Source organism: Artemia franciscana, chromosome 9, assembly GCF_032884065.1.
Source record: "Artemia franciscana chromosome 9, ASM3288406v1, whole genome shotgun sequence".
Lineage (NCBI taxonomy): Eukaryota > Metazoa > Arthropoda > Branchiopoda > Anostraca > Artemiidae > Artemia > Artemia franciscana.
The window spans coordinates 33,790,610-33,807,086 of NC_088871.1; the positions used below are offsets into that span (position 1 = coordinate 33,790,610).

The window sequence follows — 16,477 nt, forward strand, 5'->3', positions numbered from 1 at the left end:
ATAAGTAAGATACCTCTGAATGTTGACAAATAAGGATTGTAAAAATGGTTACCTGAAAGGTACTCGCTCTGGCCATTCAAACGTTTCACCTTTGTTGAAAAGGCAATTATAGTCAACATGACACACATCACCTGACATGGAATCAATTAAAATATTCTCTCCGTGACGATCTCCAAGACCTAGGATAAACCCAACAAGCGAAATAACGGATGAAGTTCGTACATAGTTGTGACGTGCAACTAGCCACGCTTTTGCATCTTGAAACATGTGAAGAAACCAATCCCCAAGGCACGGTGGGAGCCGGGCACATAGAGCACGATACAAGTCCTTTTTTCTTTCTACAGTGTCTTTAAGACCTAGAAAAAAAATTTATCAAGGTTCAAATTTCACTTCCGCAGACGCAATTGATGAAGAGTGTTTTTATATAGAGAAATTTAATGTGGGCCGCACTAGAGGCCATAAGCAACCCTAGCTGAGCGGATGGTGAGCTGAACTTGCAAACCTAAGTCATTCGAGACGGGGTTCAAGTCATAGCTTCACCAATCCTTTGGCTAGGGATAGAGGTCAGTGATGCATTTCAGCAAGCTTAGTCGTTATGATTCTGGGGAACTTAGAGTTAAGCAAATTCCCATGTAACATCGGAAACTCAGATGTTACGTAGTAGTAGAATACTCAGTGTGCTTTTGTTATAATTCTGAGTAGCACAATGTGCTTCTCACCGTTTAGTACTGAGTAAAATGTAATATTGACATCATGTTATTACATAGGTCTCCAATAGAATATTCTGTTTTTTTTTTTGTGTGTGTATGTTTTTTTTTAGGAACACAGAATAATGAACTTTCAACAGAACTTTTATGATCTTCCAGTTTTATCTAGAAGGAGCATAGCAAATCATCCAACTTTAATGTTAGATTAAATAAAAAAAACTAATTTTTTTAGCTGAAAGTAAGGAGCGACATTAAAACTTAAAACGAACAGAAATTACTCCGTATATGAAATGGGTTGTCCCCTCCGCAATCCCTCGCTCTTTACGCTAAAGCTTTTAATTGTTTTAAAAAATAGAATTGTGGCAAAGAGTCTTTCTCGCAACTCTACTTTTTAAAACAATTAAAAACTTTAGCGTAAAGAGCGAGGGATTGCGGAGGGGACAACCCATTTCATATACGGAGTAATTTCTGTTCGTTTTAAGTTTTAATGTCGCTCCTTACTTTCAGCTAAAAAATTAGTTTTTTTTTATTTAATTTCTGAACGTTTTTGAATTAATGCATGTTTGGTTTTGGCTCTCCGCACATAAATTATTAAAATGAAATTTGTATATTAATTCTTTTTTGGCCAAATGGCTTTCTCTTAGTTTTGATCAGACGATTTTGAGAAATAAGGGGTGGAGAAGGAGGCCTAGTTGCCCTCCAATTTTTCGGTTACTTAAAAAGGCAACTAGAACTTTTAATTTTTAACGAACGTTTTTATTAGTAAAAAATACGTAACTTAAGAATTAACTTACGTAACAAACTTTAATAACCTTATATTTTTATAATGTATACGAGGGGGTTTGTGCCCTCGTTAATACCTCGGTCTTTACACTAAATCGTAAGTTTTGTCCCAATTCTTTAAGAATGACCCCTGAATCAGAAAGGCCGTAGAATAAATAGTTGAAATTACTAAAAATACTTTAGCATAAAGAACGAGGTATTTATCTCCTCCTAAATGCCTCGCTCTTTATGCTAAAGTATTATTAGAACTCCTCATATTCGTAATAATATCTGTTCGTTTTAAGTTTCAAGGCAACTCCTTCCTTTCATTTGAAAAAAGTTTTCATGTTTATTTTTCTTTGTTTTCTTATAGTAATGCTAGAAAATCCTGCGCCCTTTTCATTGAATTTTTCTTCCCCCATGACAGATTCCTCCAAGGAAAGATCCTCCAACATAGCCCCCTCTCTTCATCCCCACCCCCAAACAAAATAAAATCCCCCTGAAAACGTCTGTACACTTCCCAATAACCATTACTATATGTAAACACTGGTCAACGTTTGTAACTTACAGCCCCTCCCCCAGGGATTGTGGGGGAGTAAGTCATCCCCAAAGACATAGTTATTATGTTTTTCGACTATGTTGAACAAAATGGCTATCTCAAAATTTTGATCCGTTGACTTTGGGAAAAAAATGAGCGTGGGAGGGGGCCTAGATGCCCTCCAATTTTTTTGGTCACTTAAAAAGGGCACTAGAACTTTTCATTTCTGTTAGAATGAGCCCTCTTGTGACATTCTAGGACCACTTGGTCGATACGATGTCCCCTGGGAAAAAAAACAAACAAAAAAAACAAACAAATAAACACGCACCCGTGATTTGTCTTCTGGCAAAAAATACAAAATTCCACATTTTTGTAGATAGGAGCTTGAAACTTCTACAGCAGGGTTCTCTGATACGCTGAATCTGATGGTGTCGTTAAGATCCTATGACTTTTAGGGGGTGTTGTCCCCTATTTTCTTAAATAAGGCAAATTTTCTCAGGCTCGTAACTTTTGATGGGTAAGACTAAACTTGATGAAACTTATGTATTTAAAATCAGCATTAAAATGCGATTCTTTTGATGTTGCTATTGATATCAAAATTCAATTTTTTAGAGTTTTGGTTACTATTGAGCCGGGTCGCTCCTTACTACAGTTCGTTACCACGAACTGTTTGAAATGAAATGGAAACAGCATATGGTGCACTTTAATTGTTATTTCAGTTAACGGAGCAGCCATCTAACTTGACCAGACTCTGTGCTCATGATTACATTATATTCACTATACAGACTAAAACAAAGAGCATACGAAACTGAGCTCAACTTTTATTATCTAAAAGCTTACCATAGCTTAAAAGATTTATATAACTTAAGTCCAAGAAAATATGAACTAAAACTATGGGGATACTCTTTTTATCAAGTTATTTTCTATTATTTTTGAAAGTGTTAGGGCTGAACAGCAAAAAATTAAGATAAGCAAATTTAAAAAGTACCATAGCTTCCTTTATTATTAGTAAAGACAGCGGATGCAGTATTAAAGTAAAAAGAAGAATAGCCAAGGCCCAAGGTGTTTTTTTCATAGTTGAAATTTCTTTTGGCAAAATAGATAGATAAATTCTTCGAGCCACGCTTAGAATACTGAAAGCTATAGTGATGACAACTCATTGTCAGCATGGTCAAGCATGGTCAGCATACGTGTGGAATTCAGAAGAAGGAGGAGGATTTGTTAGGTTTTTCCATAGGAATCGTCTACGGATAATTTTGAGAACCCGTTTGACTGATAGTATTTCAAATAGCAAGCTATACAGAAAATGTGGGTCTGTTCCACTTTCTAGGGTTATAATGAGAGAAAAAAAAAATCGAGATCACTAGGGCACATTTAGCGGATGAAAGATAACAGATTTCCAAAGATCGTCATCGCCATCAAAGTTTGGCCATCCACCTAGGGCCAAACTTTAAGGAGATATTCCCCTAATGGGTAGAAAGACGTAGTAAGGATGTATTTGAAGGGAACTGGGACTACTCGAAAGGTGATAAAGAAGGAAGCTCTGAATTCAAATGGTTGTATCTACATTTTTCTTATTGTATGTAAATCTGAAATTAACAAAAAAAATGTGGCACTAACTACCAAGTTCTCCTGTACAGTATAACAATAAAAGAGAAAAGTTAACAAAAGGTTCCAAACCACCTTACTCATATAAACATCTCTCATGCCTTATTTAGTCCCATGCCCAGGATTTTGACCCCAGGGGCCCTGAGTACGTGGGAAGGGGTCAGGGACTAAAGTATTTTCCGGTATGGGTTGTACACCTTTTTATATTCCTATTGATATTGTGATTTTGCTAAATTGAAAAGGAATGGGGGCTAGGATGGCATTAAAAAAAAAAAAAAATGGAAACTAACTATTTTATTGAACAGCAGTAATTTTTTGGGATAAAGAACTTCGAGATGTCAGACATAGGTGATTTTTTATATAGTTTACTAGCTGTTGGGGTGGCGCTTCGCACCACCCCAACACCTAGTTGGTGGGGCGCTTCGCGCCCCCAAGCCCCCCCGCGCGCGTAAGTCGTTACGTGCCATTGTAGTTGTGTCCCTGTGTCCCACCTGTGAATAGAGATAGATATATATATATATATATATATATATGTTTTTAACTACGTAAAACATGCGAATATACAACATTCTTCGCTGTCCCAATGTCTGTGCATATAAATAGATTGTCAGGTTTACTGACTCTTGAACATGCAATATATAATTGTCCATGGGAAAAACAATCCGTATTCAGATCTATGCCTCATTATTCTAATGATGTGTCCCTGTGTCCCGGTCGTCATTTATATTCCCTGTGTCCCGGTCGTCATTTGTGTCCCGGTGTCCCAGTTTGTAATTTCTCTTTGAGTGTCCCGGTCGTCATTTATATTCCCTGTGTCCCGGTCGTCATTTGTGTCCCGGTCTGTAATTTCTATTCGAACAATCCCTGTGTCCCAGTCGTCATTTATATATCCCACCTGTGCCCCCGGCGTCCCCGTTGTAGTTGTGTCCCTGTGTCCCGGTCGTCATTTATATTCCCTGTGTCCCGGTCGTGATTTGTGTCCGGGTGTCCCAGTCTGTAATTACTCTTCGATGTTCCCGGTCGTCATTTATATTCCCTGTGTCCCGGTCGTCATTTGTGCCCCGGTATGTAATTTCATCAGTTGACAAACATGACGTCAGTCGACAAACAACTTCATGACGCATACAGCTCAATCCTTATAATGACGTCAGTCGACACACAAACATGACGTCACTCGACACACACACACACACACACAGACAACTTATTTATATATATATATATAGATTGTTTAGAGTGCATTTGGTGTTAATAATTGTCATATAATATACAAAAATGAAGCACAATTGAAAAAAAAATCTCAGCTAAATCCATGAACGAGAACTCTTCCTATGAATAGCCTGAAAAATATTATTATCGCTCTGCCGTAAAATTATAAAAAATGTCATATGCACCTTTATGTTTTGATCGCGATGAAATTACAAAAATACTTACCTGGAATATACTTTTTATATTCACTACCTCCGAAACCACGGTTGGCATATAATTTTAAGAGTATAGGGCGGATTCCATGAAGGTTTGGTAGCCATTCGACAAGTCCTGTTTCTTCATTTAAGGCAACCACAGAATACGTCCTGATATAAAGGTCCCTTCGTCTCGTTTCTGTATCACCACGAAGCAAACGATTTACAACCTAAAAAATAAAAGTAAATAGCAAACAAGAACTAAAAATTCTTAGCTAGTAATTTTTTTTGATAGGGATGAATAACAAAAAAAAAAACTACAAACTTAACATTAAAATACTATTTCACCAAGCAATTAACAACCTAAAAATACGGGGAAACAACCAACAAAACTGTTAATTCTTTAAAAGAAAAATAATAGGTGGTGTGGACATCTCACATTTAACTTGTACCACAGAAGTACACTTACACAACCAGCCAAAAAAGAAAAAAAACATTTTTTTTCAGTTTGCTTTTTCATTTAGTTTCAGGGAAGGAGAAGGTGGAGTAGTTAACTTTCGAAACTCCAGTTACAATCACACACCTCTTTCAAACTTTTTCTAACAAATAACGACCAAAAGAAAAATGGACGGTCCAAATTAGCAGCTAAAGAATTTATTTAGTTAAAAAAGACTAATTAACCTAAGAAGCAACTCTTCGTAGCTTTAAAGGTGATATACTTCCTCTAAATGTCTCCTATGCTATATTCATTATTGAAGACAAAACAAGTGCTGATAACAAGCTCACCCTATTGAATTCCATAACTCGCGCATCTTTTCTAAGGTCATCCTTGGGTTTTGCCATCATTGAGTACTTTTTGCCATCACTGCACACAAATTTAAATTTCTTCGGTCGTTGCAAAGATGCTAAGACTTCAACTTCGTCGTCCATGCCTAAAAATTAGAATTACATAGGGACACACAGTCACCATGAACATTATAGGCGGGACAATTCTCAAAACAAATTATTTCAAACCCACTAACAAAACATAAGAAAAAAAACCAGGGCACCGAAATAAAAAAAATTAAACTCAAGTAACATCTTAAGATAAAACCAAAAGAACAATTGCAAAAAGACACAAATATTTTCATTCCAACTTCTGGGAGGAATATCAACAGCATATCGATGGAGACTTACTTGGTAAATAATTTCTTAGACTACATTGCTTTTCCATTTACAAAAAATTAAGGAAGAAAAACGGGTTTTAATTTCAACAAAGCAATGAACAAAAATAAAAACAAAACTACAAATCAATTAATATATATATATATATATATATATATATATATATATATATATATATATATATATATATATATATATATATATATATATATGTATATATTCCAAATATTTTGGCCCCACGTTCAGGAGCCTTTCTCAACAGAAAAACAAGAGCTAAGAGCTCATAAGGCACTTGTGACGAGGCTGGAAGAGCCAAGAGCCAAGAGCTCATATGGTATGAGCTCTAACAAAATTCTAAGAATCAATAGATTGATTCAAAAGGAAAATCAGAGGCTTAATGCCGGCCAGGATTTAAAATAAGAGCTCTGAGTCACAAGATCATTCTAAATATCAAAATTCACAAAGATCCGATCACCCACTCGTAAGTTATAAATACCTCATTTTTTTCTAATTTCTCCTCTCCCTTCAGCCCCCCAGATGGTCGAATCGGGGGAAAACGACTTTATCAAGTCAATTTGTGCAGCTTCCTGACATGCTTTCCAATTTTCATCGTCCTGGCACGTCCAAAAGCACCAAACTCGCCAAAGCACTGAACCCACCCCTAACTCCCCCAAAGAGAGCGGATCTAGTACGGATATGTCAATCACGTATCTCCGACATTTGCTTATTCTACCCACCAGGTTTCATCCCGATTTCTCCACTCTAAGCGTTTTCCAAGGTTTCCGGTTTCCCCCTCCGACTCCCTCCAATGTCAACAGATCTGGTCGGGATTTGAAATAAGAGCTCTGAGACATGAGTTCCTTCTAAATATCAAATTTCATTAAGATCATTAAGGTCACCCGTTCTTAAGTTAAAAATACCTCAATTTTTCTAATTTTTCTAAATTAACACCCCCCATCTCCTCCAAAGAGAGCAGATCCGTTCCTATTATGTCAATCACGTATCTATAGCTTGTGCTTATTCTTCCCATCAAGTTTCATCCCGATTTATCCACTTTAGCGTTTTCCAAGATTTCTGTTTCTCCCCTCCAACCCCCTATGTCCCCGGATCCGATTCGAATTGAAAATGGAGCATCTGAGACATAAAATCCTTCTATATATCAAGTTTCATTAATATCTGATCACCATTCGTATGATAAAGATACCTCAATTGTCACGTTTTCCAAGAATTCCGGTTTCCCCTTCAACTCCCCCCAATGTCACCAGATCTGGTCGGTCTAAAGCACAAGATCCTTCTAAATATCAAATTTCAATAAGATCTGATCACCCGTTCGTAAGTAACAAATATCTCATTTTTTCTAATTTTTCCGAATTACTCCCCTCTCCCCCAACCCCACCAAAGGGAGCGGATCCAGTCCGGTTATGTCAGTCACGTATCTTGGACTTGTGCTTATTCTTCCCATCAAGTTTCATCCTAATCTCTCGCTTTAAGCGTTTTCCAGGATTTCTGCCCCCCCCCCAATGACGCTGGATCGGGTCGGGATTTAAAACAAGAGATCTGAGTGGAGAGGTCCTTCTAAATATGAAGTTTCATTAAGATCCGATCACTCCTTCGCAAGTTAAAAATACCTCGTTTTTTCCAATTTTTCGGAATTAACCCCCCCCCCTAATTCCCCCCAAATAGAGTGAATCCGTCCCGGTTATGTCAATCACGTATCTAGTACTTCTGCTTATTTTCCCCCCAAGTATCATCCCGATCCCTCCACTCTAAGGGTTTTCCAAGATTATAGGTCCCCCAACTCCCCCCAATGTCACCGGATCCGGTTATGTCAGTCACGTATCTTGGACTTGTTTTTATTCTTCCCACCAAGTTTTATCCTGATCTCTCCGCTTTGAGTGTTTTCCAAGATTTCCAGCTCCCCCGACTCCCCCTCCCGATAACGCCGGATCCGTTCGGGATACAAAATAAGAGATCTGAGTTACGAGGTTCTTCTAAATATGAAATTATCCGATCATTCCTTCGTAAGTTAAAAATACCTCATTTTCTTCTCATTTTTCAGAATTATCCTCCCCCCCCTAACTCCCCCAGCTGGAGCGGATCCGTTCCGGTTATGTCAATCGCGTATCTAGGACTTCTGCTTATTTTTCCCATCAAGCTGCATCCCGATCCCTCCACTGTAAGCGTTTTCCAAGATTTTAGGTTCCCCCCAACTCTCCCCAATATCACCAGATCCGGTTGGGATTTAAAATAAGAGCTCTGAAACACGGTACCCTTCTAAATATCAAATTTCATTAAGATCCGATCACCCATTCGTAAGTTAAAAATACCTCATTTTTTCTATTTTTTCTGATTTAACCGTCCCCCCACTCCCCCCCCCAGATGGTCGAATCGGGGAAACGACAATTTCTAATTTAATTTGGTCTTGTTTCTGACACGCCTGTCAAATTTCATCGTCCTAGCTTACCTAGAAGTGCCTAAACTAGCAAAACCGGGACCAACAGACCGACAGACCAACTGACAGAATTTGCGATCGCTATATGTCACTTGGTAGATACCAAGTGCCATAAAAAGAAAAAGTACGACAAAAAGGGAAAAAAATGTTTTTTAAAACATAACACACACACACACACGCGAAGAAGAAGAAGAAAAAAGAAACTCACATTATAAACAACCTTAGTATAAGCACTGATGTTACAAAACTGATATTACGAAGTTTTGTAACATCAGTGCTGGAAGTTTCCTTATAATGTAAGTTTCTTATTTATTTATTGTTATTATTTTTTCTTCTTCTTCTTCGTGCGTTTAGTTGTAGCTTTTTTTTTGTTTTTTTTTGCGTGTGTGTGTTATGTTATATATATATATATATATATATATTTATTAAACTACAGTTTTGTGTTTGTGTTGCGAGAGAAACAGTTTGGTTTTGTCCCGTTTTTTTTTTTTTTTTTTTTTTTTTTTTTTTTTTTTTTTTTTTTTTTTTTTTTTTTTTCCTATGCCGCCGATATCGGCTTATTCCTGGAAACTGGTAAGGGTCTAACCTGTGCGGTTCTTACGAAAAGTGTAGACCTCAGGCCGGATTGATGAATATGGCATTACATTTTGGAAAGCTCCGCAGAACTCTTGCCTGGGGCCAAAAAGGATGGTTTTTGCTTATACACGAGCCAGAGCCTATGGTGTGCGAAGTGAAGTGGAGTTATGTAGCCTATATCAGAGAGGAGTATCTGAAGTTGCGCAGCCAAGCTTTCGTTTCATCAAACCATGTTTCTGCTTTCGAGTGGAAAGCTCCGTTCTAGCAGGCAAGCAGGCAGGAACCAGTTTCAAATTGAAGATGGACTAAAATCTATAAGTGTTAAATTATAAGTGTTAAATATATGCGGCAGTTACCCGGACCCACAGCGAATATATCTTCTTTGAGTGATAAATCGAAAAATTTACAGAAGCAAAAAAGCGGCATTTTCCCACGGGCCCGGAAGTGCTGCCGTGATTTTCGCTGGGTTTATCATTTGTTTTTTCGGACTTGGATTTGAGGTAGAGAAATGTTATCAGATGTACCTCTTAAACTTTAAAAGTACTGTCATTGCTAAAGAAATTGGAGCTTATCCTTTGCTCCTTTCTAAGTGGTGACGTTATAAAGTTGGCCTACGGAAAAAAAAAAAAATCAACTTTTGAACTAAGACAGATAGAATTTTTTTTTTCGACGACAATCGATAGCTCTTGATGAGCTGATCAAAGTATTCATCCATTTTTTGATACAAAAATTCCTTCACGAGATATACTAGTTTGAAAGTTTCAAGGGGTTGACAACTTCAGTAGTAGGGTACACACTGAAACCAAAATAAGCCGATACCAATTGTGAGACATCTAGAGGACTTGTAAGGAAAGGTCAGCTATTAGCTCATAATCATCTTCGGCAGTGAGGGGTTTGCAAATTTTGTTATTTGGTGTACCTATTATTTGTTTCCAGTGTATTTGATGATAAGACCGAGTTGGTTCCAGTGGTAAGACATGTAGGGGACTTGTAAGTAATAATCGTCTGTTAGGCTACAATCATAATTAGTGAAGAGGGGTTTGTAACTTTTGCTAGTTGGTGTAGCCTACCCATACTCACTGTAACCTAGAATTAGGTGTTTACGCAACGGGTACAAACGATAACGTAAAACGAGGCAGTTTCGTAATAATTAATAGAGTGTCATCTATGGTATTTTGATACTGAAAAGTGACGGATAGCTTTATAATACCAACTAGATTATATAAGATATTGTTCCAAGTCTTGATCCGTCACGATGTCTACGATTGAAAAGGTTAAGGTTCAACTGGCTGCAAAATCAATTTAGTCCCTTCTTTCGATATTCTTTTGTTATTGTTGTTTTTTCAACGCTGAGGAGTAGCTTTTGATCATGTGATTACTGATCGCGTTCTTCTTTGAACATAACGTTTTAAAAGCTTCGATAGGCTGACAACTTCAGCGTTTAACCGATAGCAAAGAAACAAAACCAAAGTGTTGCTCTCGCAACACTTTCTTCGGCGAAGCCGGACAAAGGTTGCCGCAACACTTCACGTTGCTCAGGCAACGTACGTCTACTTATTTTTGTTCATTGCTTTGCTGAAAGTAAAACCCGTTTTTTCTTCCTTAATTTTTCGTAGATTTATTTGGTGCTTATCAATCATCCATACCTCTTATTCAAGGACAGACAAATCAAGGTAATCGACTTGATACTTATCCGAAATAAACGTGGTTCATTTCTGTAGTAAATTATGTGGTAAATTATCTGTCCCATAAATTTAACGAATAAAAAGGGGGAAAAGCGGATGAAAGTTTACTAAATGTTTTCCAGAGAAATTGGCTACTGATTGTTCTGGGTACCCGACTGACTGATCGTATTTCAAACGTACGAAAAATTTAGTTCAATCCCGCTTTCTAGGGCTATAGTAAAAGAAAGGTTGAGATGGCTAGGCCACGTTCTGCGAAGGAAGGATGACAGATTGCCCTTTTCGGTCAACCTTTTAGGGCTAAACTGAAAGCAGGTCGTCCTCGTCAGGGGTGGGAGGGTATCATAAACAAAGATATAAAGGAAATGGGAGCTTCCTGGAAGGGTGTAAAGAGGGAGGCTTTGAAAAGATTGGGTCGGAGGAGGAGCGTACGTAGCTGTGTTGGACTCAGGCGGCTTGGTGCTGCGGTGAGGTATTATTATTAGTAGTAGTAGTAAGGGGTGAATTTTTAGGTGACAGAGACGGCTCAAAAACAAAAAGAAAATTGGTTTTGCTGGGTTGACATTCAGGTCCATGTTTGGGTAACTCTTGAGTAGAAGATTAATATTAACCTTTACTCAATGACTAAGGTTCCGAGCAGCAGCACATCGTCTGAATAGTATAATGGACTCAAGTTCATACCATATACAAAAAAAAACCACTGATAAATGTCAAGTAACGTTAGGTGTCGACACGTTCAATAGCACCGGACTCAACACTGATCTTTGCCGCAGGCCCCGATATAGCTTAATCACTGATGGAAGTTTTCTGTCAGACAATTTTGAATGAATTACTAAATCAAACGCGGCAGGTATGTCTATGCCACATACTAGCAGAGACCATCCATACTCCTGGGCTTTAGCTATAATACGCGTGAAAAGACAATGCACAGAACCTCGACCGAAACTATAACTGAGACTGAGCTGTCGTAATAACTTAGACACTTCTAGCTCTACTCATAATAACAGTCTTTCAAAAACGTTGATTAACGTGCTAGACACTGTGACAGATCTATAGCTAAAACAAAGGTTGCTATTCTTTTTTTTTTCATAATTTTCAAAATAACAACAATGCAAAATGATTCCAGGAGTGTACTCGAATCAAAACCCATTCGGAATTACAAGGTAAGAGGATCAAGTAACAAAACAGAACCAATCCCAAGGTGTTCTACCAAAATTCTGCAAAAAAAAAAAAAAAAACAGCCACTTTTCCTCTTTTTAACTTCGATTAATTAAGAAAACTTTTTCAACAAAACAAATTTTAAAAAAAAGAGCTCCAATAAGCTAAAAACAAGCAGAAATAAATTAAATAATCTTTCAATCGTAAAACTACCACAAATCACCATCAATAGATAAATGGACCAAAAAATGAACAGACAACCCCCTTGCCGTTTCAAAGACCAGCACATAATTTGCACTTTACTGAAAAAATAAATCGACTGTGGAATTTCAGTTTAATATACATATACTGATATTTATTTCTTGAAGTTTCTATAGTTTTTATTTATTAAAGTAAAAAGTAAAACATTTAAAATGTATTTTGTTTTTAGTAAAATTTCTAGCTATTACGGTGTAGAACAGCATTGCCTGTGATATTACTTATATCCCCTTTTGAAAACCTGTATGCATATAATTTTTTCGTTTAATTGAAACTCCCCCGAAACTTTCCCTAAAAGTTTCGACTTAATACTGTAGCGGTAGCATTAATACTTAAAAGTATACACATAGTGCCTTCTGGCTCCACCTTAATGGTCTTAGCTCGCGTAATAGCAATATTTTTAGTAGCAAGAATAGCACCATGCACGTAGCACCTTTGGTTTCTTCAACACCCCCTTCAACAAACGCTGAAAGTTTTAGCTTAATCCTATCAATCATTTCTGAAGCCTTTCTGATGCTTCCTCTTGATAATTTCCGTGGGCATAGTGTTCCGCCTATAATATTGCTGTTACGCCCTTTTGACAAATTGCATATAGATGGAGTGTCGTGATTAAGTCCACGCCCCCCCCCAAAATGAAACCTTGACAATTTCACCTTCATACCCTTAGGCGTAGTTGTAATAGTAATCACAGTAATAGTATTGGTATTAATAGTAGTAGTAATTAATCACAATAGCAGTAGTCTTAGCAGCAGCAGTAGTATTAACATAAAGCTTTTTAGTCAGTAGAACATCCCTATCATCAAGTACTGGAAGTTAATTTTAATACAATTAACGATTTTTATGGCATTGCCAATATGTCCTTTTGATAACCTGTTTGTTCATATACTTCTTGAAATTTCCATCTCAATGCCCTTAGCCTTTACAAGTAGTTTCAACAAAAGTAGTAGTAGTAGTAGTAGTAGTAAATGTAGCAGTGACAGTAGTAATAGTAGTGCACATATTGCCTTTCGGTAATGTGATCTTCCCCTTTAAGCATTCTCTGAAAGTTTCCGTTTACTTTTGACTATTTCCGGTTTCCAATCAAATAAGCCCGATCCAAAGTTTATACGACTATCCGTTCCATAAAAAAATTATACGCTCTGGGGCATAAATCACAGTTCTTGCCCTTGGGCTCCGGGGGTCGTGTCCCCCCCCCCGTAGACATTGTTATATACTCATTGGACCATGTTAAACAAAATAGCTATCTGGCAATTGCAATCGATACGTTTGGGAAAAAGAGGTATGTACGGGAGGGGGTATAGCTGCCCTTCATCACTTTTGACCCTTAAAAAGGAAACAGAACTATACCTTTCCAATCGATAGAGCCTTCTCAAAAGTTAACACGATCATTCCTTTCATCAGAACTTTATATGCCCCTGGGGCACAACTAAAACCCTTGCCTCATGAATCTGGAGGAATATAGCAACCCCAAAGGCCTTGTTATGTGATCTTTGAACTGTTTTTGAACAAGTGGCTGTCTGGAAATCTATCAGGTTCATTTCGGGAAAACAAGACGTGGGGGCTGCTGCCCTCCGGTCACTTTGAATTTTAAAAATAAAGCTTATGATTATTAGTCCAATGAGCCCCCTCCGAAGTTTATACGACCACCCTTTCAATAAAAGCCTTATATGTCTCCAGGACATAACTTACAACCCTTACCCGGGGGCTGTGGGGGGAGGGTTATCATCCTCTAAGACATATGTTCCGGACATTGCAACTACGCTGAACTAAATGGCTATCTCAAGATTTTGATTGGGTGTGTCTGGGGAAATAATGGGAGTGAGGGGGGGGGGCTGGTTGCCCTCCAATCACTTTTGACTATTAGAAAGGGCACTAGCCCTTTCAATTTCCAATCGACTGAGCCCCTTTCAAAGTTTCTACGATAACACGTTTCATTGGTAGTAGTAGTACCAATACTAAACTAGAACTTTTAATTTTTTACAAACGTTTTAATTGGTAAAAAATATACGTAACTTACGAATTAACTTACGTAACGAACTTCTATGTTCATATGTTTTTATTGCGTATATGAGGGGGTTCAACTCTCGTCGATACCTCGCTCTTTACACTAAAGCTTAGATTTTGTCCCAATTCCTTAAGAATGACCTCTGAGTCCCAAAGGCCGTAGAATAAATAGTTGAAATTACAAAAATACTTCAGCGTATAGAGTGAGATATAACGAGGAGGTAAACCCCTCATATGCGTAATAATTTTGTTCGTTTTGTTTTAATGCTGCTCCTTACTTTCAGTAGAAAAAACTTTCATATTTATTTTTCATTGTTTCTTCAAATAATGCTAGAAAATCCTGCGCCCCCCTCATTGCAATAATCTTCCCACATGAGAAGTTTCTTCATGGAAATATCCTCCCACGTAACCCCCCCCCCCTCAAATCTCCCCAATAAACCAAAAAAATCCTCCTGAAAACGTCTGTACACTTTCCAGTAATCATTACTATATGTAAACACAGGTCAAAGTTTGTAACTTGCAGCCCCTCCCACGGGGACTGCGGGGGAGTAAGTCATCCTCAAAGACATATTTAATAGGTTTTTCGACTATGGTGAATAAAATGGCTATCTCAGAATTTTGATCCGGTGGCGTTGGGGAAAAAATGAGAGTGGGAGGGGGCCTAGGTGCCCTCCAATTTTTTTGGTCACTTAACAAGGAACTAGAGCTTTTAATTTCCGTTAGAATGAGCCCTCTCGCAACATTCTAGGACCACTCAGTCGATATGATCACTCCTGAGAAAAAAAGCAACAAAAAAAAAAAAACGAATAAACACGCACCCGTGATCTGTCTTCTGGCAAAAAATGCGAAATTCCACATTTTTGTAGGTAGGAGCTTGAAACTTCTATAATAAGGTTCTCTGATATGCTGAATCTGATGGTGTGATTTTCGTTAAGATTGTATGATTTTTAGGGGGTGTTTGCCCCTATTTTCTAAAATGAGGTAAATTTTCTCAGGCTCGTAACTTTTGATGGGTATGCGATTCTTTTGATATAACTATTGGTATCAAAATTCGATGTTTTAGAGTTTCGGTTACTATTGAGCCGGGTCGCTCCTTACTATACAGTTCGTTGCCACGAACTGTTTGAAACTGGAACTGAAGCCGTCAGGGTGGTTTTCATAGCGTTGGTAATTTCCATAAAGTACATGTCCAGTACCATAGAATCTGTCGCACCGTGCATGATTAATTAGAAGGACACTTTGGTTCTTATTCAGGATTATGTCAAAAATTTCCCTGTAAAGATTTGATTTCATATTGTTCCACTCGACCTTAGTGACTTACCCGCTTTGAGACCTCACTGAAGCATGGTTTAAGTTGGTTTTAAAATTAAAATTAAAAGTAAGACCAAAAGGATCATTCGTAGACCAAAAGGATCACACCAAAACAATTTACAAGAATGGTGACACCCAGTTCGAAATTAGCCATTAGGTGGTTAATATTATATGTGGCTCCTGCATTGTGAATATATATTTAAGAATTATCCTCATGCTTAACTCTGACTTTCTGCGGGAAAGTATGCCTCAATGATTGCTTTTGTGTGGCGTAGACATATTAGCCGGGTTTGACTCGGCGATTCATCCGAAAGACGTTTTGATTTTGCTGGATCAAGCTAGTTTTGATTACATTAAACTTAATAAATTCCACGTATATTTTGAATCAGCATAAACATTCTTCTTTTGGGGTAGCCTACTGCTGCAGTATTATGGTTTTGGTATTCTAATAGATTTGTTTATGTTAAACTGTCTGCCAGCCCCAGGGGACTCCATCGCAAGACAGTAATCACAGGATTCAAAGTTTCGACCATTCATTGTGCAATCAACTTTAATTGCTTTCCTCCACTAGGCTTACCACGAACAGAGGATCACTTAACTTCATGTATAAACAATGCTTTTTGTGAAATTCTTCAAGCAACACAAAACCATCCCAGGTAAGTAGATATTCTTTCAGACACACAATGTTACATTGAATGTAAAAAAGCCTCACATAATCCAGTTTAATTGAGTCATGCCCAGAAATATTTGGGAAAAATGGATAAGATACCCATTTTCTGTAGGTTTTAGGGGCTGCTGAGGCTTTCCTTATTGGGATTTTCACTACAGAACATTTCATGCTATATGAGGGATGT

At 37.7% G+C, this 16,477-nt stretch overlaps 1 protein-coding gene across 4 annotated transcripts in view; it reads right to left on the reverse strand.

Annotated features, from left to right (window-relative positions):
- Positions 1-52: 52 nt before the first annotated feature.
- The window catches only part of LOC136031309 (serine/threonine-protein kinase atr-like), a gene marked incomplete at its 3' end in the record, with an annotated part of 115,048 nt that continues 98,623 nt past the window's right edge, over positions 53-16,477 (reverse strand). For all 4 annotated transcript variants that reach the window (XM_065710764.1, XM_065710766.1, XM_065710765.1 and 1 more), the window contains 3 exon segments: positions 53-356; positions 5,050-5,248; positions 5,805-5,950. In XM_065710764.1, the coding sequence (XP_065566836.1) occupies positions 53-356; positions 5,050-5,248; positions 5,805-5,950 (649 nt within the window).